Genomic DNA, 7,264 nt, shown 5'->3' with positions numbered 1-7,264 from the left:
ATTTCCTTCTCCTTCACATGTCTGGACATGGTTCCCAGGATTAGTTGCTCCATCAGCTTTCTAGGGATCAAGGTCAAGCTGACCAGCCTCCAGTTCCCTGGGTTGTCCTTCTTGTCCTTTCTGAAGACAGGAGTGACATTTGCTTTCCTCCAGTCCTGAGGGACCTCTCCCAACCGCCACGGTCACTCAGCGAGTATTGTGAGTGGCCTCACAATGTCATCAAGCACAGGGTTCAGGGGGAAAAGCAATGCTGTGCTTTCTCCTGTCACTGGAAAACCAGCAGCAGTTGGGAAGACTGACTTCTTGGTGCCATGAATATCCACAGAGGTTTTCCACTGAGCTGCGAAGGTGACAAAGACCAGTCACTGCTAAGGGCTCCAGTGTCAGAATTGAAGCTATTGGCTGATTCCTGACGATATACATAGCCTGAGGCAGCACCAGCCCTGTTAGCACCAAAGTTGTAACTTTTCAGTGTGATATCAAGGCATCTGTGACGTGGGGAGGACAGGGGGTTAGTGGAGCGGATGTTGTTTTGTAGCAGTTATTAGAGTCTTCTCCCTCCCCCGGGGCAATACCTGGCGTACAGAGGTCCCTTTACGTAACAGCAGTCATGGTGATGAGAGTCCTCTCTGTCTAGGAAAGAGGTAACATCCCCAAGCATGGGATTGATTGCCTCGTTACTTTTTGTCTAAAGCAGGAGGCAAAAGGGATTCCTCCACTGGTGATGCCCATTCCTGTCCTGTCACTAGCAGTGCAGTAGAAGCACTTGGCAAGCAGAGACTGGCACTTAGCTCTCTGGGGTGGGGCAGTTTGTTGGAATGCAGAGGATGATACAACTGTGTCACAGAGAAATGCGTGGGCTGCAAACTTGTGGTCTTCCATGTCCCTTCTCAGCCCGGTTTTGCCGAGGCTGTGCTGTGAGTGCTGTGCTTTGGGAGGTGTGCTCACAGCCTTTTGGTGCTTGCAGCAAACAAAGACACGGAGCAGGCCTCCACCCCCTGGTGTGAGTCTTCTCCAGATGATTTCCGCTATGGAAGCCTAATGTATCCTGATCATCGGGAGCGGGAGAAAGACCAGCATGAGAAAAACAAAAGGTAGGTTGTCATATGCCTCACAGGATCTCCTCCTGCATTCAGAGATGTGTTATGTTGTGCCCAAGTCAGCTGGAGCTCCATAGCCAGGTCTGTGGTGCTGTGCAGTACCACACCTGTCCCTAGACCTTGTCATTCATGTAGTCATGTGGAGAAGCTTCACCCTGCAGATCAGTGCTGCTGGCACTGCACATGATACATCCCTAAGTGGCCGTGGTGGGGGCCCTGCAGGGCAGCCCACCCACAGAGTCTGCAGCCTGGAGCGTAGAACAAGTGGAGGCCAAGAGTAGTTAGTGTTCAGCAATGTTTCAGCAACACATGGGAAGTCATCTGCTGCATTTCTAGCAACAGACATGTGCAACATGCTGGTTGCACAGACATCACCTGAAAGAGGATTGCAACCAGCATCTCTGAGAGTCAGTGAGGGGGATTATAAGCCTATTTGTTCCTCTAGGCTGCTGGATCCTGCCAACACTCAGCAATTTGATGACTTTAAGAAGTGCTATGGAGAAATCCTTTATCGCTGGGGCCTGCGAGAGAAGCGGGCTGAGGTTCTGAAGTTTGTCTCGTGTCCTCCTGATCCCCACAAAGGAATTGGTGAGTGTCTGCTCTGGTTGCTCAGGCAGAGTCATGGGCTCTGCCTCGGGAGCTCGGGGACGTGCAGCCTGCCTGAGTGCATGGACAAAGTTTATCTGAGAGACCCACCCACAGGAGTCACAAGGGTTTAAAATGATTATATAGGTGTAATTGAACCTTGATATAAATTGTTCCAGAGGATTAATGAGGGCAAACCAAATGTTCAATATGAATAAAATATGAAGGGTTTATTTAAATTGATGATAATAATGATGATGATTAGAGTAAAAAGGCTTTAATCAGAGTTATTTACTACAAGGTATAGAAACTCAAAACTACTAATGCAGTGCACTGGTTATTAAATCAATAATATCTAAGCTAGCTTAATGACAACCATGTAGATACTGATGTTACTCACCCATAGCAGTGACTATGGGCAAATCTCACTCAGCCTTGAGGAGTGACCTTGAGGGGTGTCCCCACCCAAGGGAAGGATCTTCACACACGCCTAAGGGAGGTGTGTCAGAGATTCCCACCATTTAAAAGTGGCACTGGTCTTCTGTATTATGAAGTGACCGACTGTCAGTCACACAATTTTAGGTTAAATGTTGTCCTGCCTGCTGAGCAGAACATGCTTTATTTTTGAGTAAGATGCTATCAGCTCTTTGATTTCTTCTGTAAACATCTGCCTCTCCCTTCCCCACCAGAGCTTTCACATTCTTGGTGATGACAGCCTTGGTGAGGAAGCATTTGTCTTGCCTATCTGCATGGTGGGTCTAATTTGGGATAGTTTGATTAAACTGGTTTAAGCATCCTTCAGCACTAAAACCAGCAGGACCCCCCTGCTCAATCCATCACTGCTAACTTGTAAGTGAGGCAAGCTATCAGTGATGTCCAGGCTGTTTTACTCCCACTTAGGCAGAGCATCCTGCTGCACGGATGACAAGTGTCCACCCATCACTGAAATGTCACTGAAAATGTGGCATTTAACCTCTGACAGAGGTTAGCTCTGCAAATAAATGGGTTTGGCTTCTTCACAGCTCTGGGTGATGAGGCTTGCAGGTGTTGATTCAAGGGCCCTGTAGACTATATCATCTCTCCAGCAAAGCTGAAAACACACATACTGCCACACCAGCAGTGCTTAGCTCTGTGCTGATGGATGTCATTAATCCCCTCTAAAATAAAAGGCCAGACACGCCCTGTCCTGGTCTCTGATTCTGGGCTGAAGTGTCCTTATGTGTAAAATTGCAAGATCTCTAACTGGGTGAACTAGCCAAGAAATAGGCACATAGAATTTTTCTCTCAAGATATTTTCAGCAGTGTAGATTCCAAGCTTAAGGACAGCTGCCAAAATGTCTTATTTCCAGGCCTGTGGGAACAGATGCCCTTAACCTAGGGGGAGAGAAGCAGGTGAGAGATGCCAAAGAAGCAGTGGTTGTCTCACCTTGTCACCTGGGACTCCTTCTGGAGAGTAAGTGGAGTGAAAATTGGTGACTTGAACCACTGCCATGACCCCTCCATGGTTGACAGAAGGGCACTGATACAGCAGGTGCTGGGTGCACTCTGGACTCTCCATGTGATGAGAAATGGAGACTGTTCTCGTTTGCTTAGTGACACTTTTTAGTGATGAGAGGTGGATGAGACCAGTGGGAAACCTTCATCTCCGCAGCACGTGTCAGTGTCTCCCAAGCTAGAAATCCAACACAATTTCCCAGCAGACAGCTGTAGCCATCAAGGGAATTGGTAGGCCAGTCCATGCCCTGGCACTCTGATTGCCTGTTCCTTTGGTCTCATATGGAGACCAAACCAAGACCTCTGAACACCAGCCATTCTGCCTTCCTGAAGGAGCTTTGAGGCAGATCTCACGGGCAGTGGGTTTAGAGGACTCATCTGCTGAACAGGGGCTGTATGCACTGACTCTCCTGCTCTCTGTTTCTTCCCCCCTGGCAGAGTTCGGCGTGTACTGCAGCCACTGCCGCAGCGAGGTGCGCGGCACCCAGTGTGCCATCTGCAAGGGCTTCACCTTCCAGTGTGCCATCTGCCACGTGGCCGTGCGAGGCTCCTCCAATTTCTGCCTGACGTGCGGACACGGAGGCCACACCAGCCATATGATGGAGTGGTTTCGCACGCAGGAGGTGTGCCCCACGGGCTGTGGGTGCCACTGCCTGCTCGAGAGCACCTTCTGAGCACTGGGGCCAGCAGGGTGCCAGGGAACTGGATTGGGTATTTCATTCCTAAGCCATGTTGAGTCAGCTCTGCTCCACAGTGTCTGGAGGAGATCGCCGCAAGGAGCTGAGGCAGGACGTCCTGGCAATGTGCTGTGGTGATGTTTACAAGTGCTTCCAGTATTACTACACTTCCCAGGTTGCTTTCAGACCGATATGACCAAATTCCCTGTGTCCATTGCTGGCAATGGATGCCAGACCAGAAAAATTGCTCTCTCCTGCAGAAGAGTGTGTGAATATTGGCTGGTTTGGGATGAGGAGGTGTTTGAAAGCTCACCTGGAAAGGGTTCACCTGGCAGAGCTGAACTTGCTGCAGTCATGTAGAGTCTTTCCAGGTGCCTCCTTACAGGGGCTCAAAGCAAACAAAACAGTTGTTTTACACAGTTAAGGCAGAAATAATTCTCAAGCAACTGAGCTCTAACGGTGAGCTGTAAACGGCGCTTGGAGAGCAAATAGTCATGGAACTGCGCTCAAAGTTTCTTTTGGAAGCAGCAGGGTCCTTATTTTGATGGCTGTTGACATCGTTTAGGTTTCCCTGTAAAGCAAGAGAAGAAAATGGCATTTACCAGGATTACTTCCTAAATAGCTTCCTGCTTACTGGTACCTGTGACTGGTACCTGTGACTGGTGCGAAAAGCCCAGCCCAGTGCTCAAGGTTCCTGGGATTGCTTCCAGCAGTTTTGGCTTTAAGGTGTCTCCATCTCATGCTCTGACCAAGTGATACAATGCACTTTAACCCGTCCCTGCCTTGCTGGTGACACTTCCTGGTGACTGGGAAAGGCATCTGCATTTTGAGTTTGGGGTCCACACTGTCTTTTCATAGATAGTGGTGTTGTGGAAAGCCTTTGCTTCCTCACTGACAAAACACAAGGACACTTGATCATGCAACTTCTTTTGGCTGTTGTTTGCAAGCTCTACAGGGAAAATTATGGATAATTTAAGATTTGCTGCTGCTGTGCTTGAGTGACAAGGCTCCTGAGCCAGGGAGGCAGCCGTTTCTAGGGAGAAAGGGGGTTTGGAAGGGTGGTGGGGTACATGGAGGGAAGAGGTTTATGCCTTTTCCTCCTGTGCAGATTCAATTGGAGAATGTACCAGATGGATCTGTCTGTATGGGGCTGTGCCTGCTGAGCATTCCAGCCCAGGGGTGCTGCTGTGTGGTGTGTGCACACCTGGAGTGCACAACCTGTGCCTCTCCTGGGCTGACTTCAGCCTAAACTTTGGATTTGGGCCAATGTGTGGTCAGGGATGAGCCTGCTGGAGCTACCCCCACCTGTGCCAGCACTGATCCCTTCCTCCCGCGCTTGCCTGCTGAGCGGGGCCACATGCCATGCCTGCTCCCAACCCCTGTGCTAGCTCAGGCTGTGGGATTGTGCTGTGGAATAAACAGATGTTGTATCTTACACAATTAAAACATTAAAGTTATTTTTTTAAGTGCTCTTCTCATAAGAACTTGGTGTTGCTCTGCTGGTTCTCCCTCCATGGGGAGCCCCCAGCAGCTCTCCCTCCCAGCGTGGTGGTGTGTGTTGCACCCATGGTCTTCTCCCGGAGCCCCAGAGCAGGGGGCTCAGATTCACCAGTGCCCTGCAGTAGCTGGGAGACTCACCAGCTGCTGGTCCCCCGGCCCTGGCTGGGAAGATGTACTGGCACATCACAACAGACTGGGAGCTGCCCCTGGTTGTGAGGCTCCTCTTGGCAAAGCAAAGCCGGGCAGTGTCTGAGCTGCCAGCAAACCAAACCCCACATCCTGCAGTTCGGGGAGGCCCCGGGCAGCGTTTGCCCCGCGGTGGGTGAGCTGAGGTCCTGCCTCGGGCCAGAGTGCTCTCTGCAGGGAGAGAGCTCCCATCCTCCACCGTCCTCTGCCTTCCTACGTGACAGCTCGGAAGTATTTTCATTTCCATGCTTGAGTGCTCCTGAAGTTTGGAAGAGAAAGGAGACTTGTTATTTAAAGGTGATGGACCGGCAAATCATGTTAGTTGTGTGTGCTATTACAGCTCATTACAGTCTATCTCCATAGCATGTGGGTACCCCCGAGGCGGAGCGTGGCCGGCACTTCAGAGGGAGGAGGAAAAGCCCTTGCTGTGGCTGTTTGTGCAGCCCTGCACAGGTAGGTGGAATTTCTTCCCGGATGCTGCAGGCATTTCTCTCACACCCTGGAGCATGTCTGCTGGTTGCTTTGTGAGCAGTCTCACTTGATGCAGGAGTGGCTATTTCAAGGAAACAGGAATGGTTTATTCCCACCTGCCTGGAGCCTGGCATGGAGAGAAATGTTGTTGTCTTTGCTGCATTCACCAGCAGTAAGTGGTTAGAAATGGGGTGTGCTGGTGCCCCACACCAGCCCCTTCTGCACTGCTCCCAGACTGCTTGTCCCCTCACCCAAAGTTTTTGAAAGTGCAAAAAGTTCTCCAGTCTGGCCAAATCTCAGGCTGAATTTCAGGCTTTAGAGAAGGGAGAGGAGGCAGGCACTGCTCAGGCAGCAAGTCTTGGCACTGAGCATGCCAGCATGTGCCAAACCAGCTCTGGGGATGCTGCTGTGGTCAGACCAGGTGAATCTAACAGAGCCTCCAGCTCTGTTGTGATGGACAGTGCTGAGGATTGTGGTCAGTGGTGCTGCAGGGTCAGGAGTGACCCACCCATGGTTTCTGCTGGTGCAGGAGTGAGGGGCCATGGGATTAAACTGCCCACCTGGCACGAGGCAGGAGCAAGCTCTTCACATGCCACATGGGAAAGGTGTCAAGCCACTTCCCTCAGGGTTAACACCGGTGCCATGGATTTGCCAGGGCTCCAGGAGTGACTGGGCACCGCCAGGGAGAGGAGCTCCATGCAAGGCCACCCCCATCTGCACAGCCCTGCCTTTGTGTCGCCAGCCAGCAGCACTGCAGCGATGCCCACGCACCACACACCTGCTCTGGTACCTTTCCAGGGCCAGTGCAGAGGAGGAGGCCAGACACAGGGGACCTTGGGTCTGACCCCAAGCAGCTGTTTGCCAAGACTTGCTTTAGCTGCCTGCCAAGTGCATCCCAAGAGTTGTTACCAGTGTATCCATTCTGGCTTTCCCAAGGACTGAGCTGAAGAGAGAGAAAGATCCCATGACAGCCCACACTGCCCTCAAGGGCACTGTCAGCTTTTTTTAACCCTTTTTGTTCACCTGCTAGGGGTGTAACAAGCATGATGTGCCTCCCCTGTCCCCACTGAGGCTTTCCACGTGCAGAGAAGGAAGTTTTAAGAGTTTGGCAGAGAAATAAAGAGTGATAATATCAGAGGGAAAACCTTTCACCATGGATGCAGCACCCTGCAGTATCTGTAGTATCCTCCTCCTCCTCCTTGGCAGCCACAGCCCCATTATCCCAGCATCAGTCCCTCCAGCACTGCAGGG

At 51.2% G+C, this 7,264-nt stretch overlaps 1 protein-coding gene across 1 annotated transcript in view; it reads left to right on the top strand.

Annotated features, from left to right (window-relative positions):
* The window catches only part of LOC103799201 (WD repeat-containing protein 59-like), a gene marked incomplete at its 5' end in the record, with an annotated part of 9,913 nt that extends 6,022 nt beyond the window's left edge, over positions 1-3,891 (top strand). The window contains 3 exons of the mRNA XM_009071504.1: positions 968-1,094; positions 1,546-1,688; positions 3,618-3,891. Coding sequence (XP_009069752.1) covers positions 968-1,094; positions 1,546-1,688; positions 3,618-3,853 — 506 coding nt within the window. The remainder of the gene's footprint in view (positions 1-967; positions 1,095-1,545; positions 1,689-3,617) is intronic.
* Between the last annotated feature and the right edge of the window lie 3,373 nt (positions 3,892-7,264).

This window comes from Acanthisitta chloris, unplaced genomic scaffold, assembly GCF_000695815.1.
Source record: "Acanthisitta chloris isolate BGI_N310 unplaced genomic scaffold, ASM69581v1 scaffold32693, whole genome shotgun sequence".
In the NCBI taxonomy this organism is placed as follows: Eukaryota; Metazoa; Chordata; class Aves; order Passeriformes; family Acanthisittidae; genus Acanthisitta; species Acanthisitta chloris.
The sequence above is the reverse complement of the archived record's forward strand: the minus strand, read 5'-3'. Positions and strand labels throughout refer to the sequence as shown.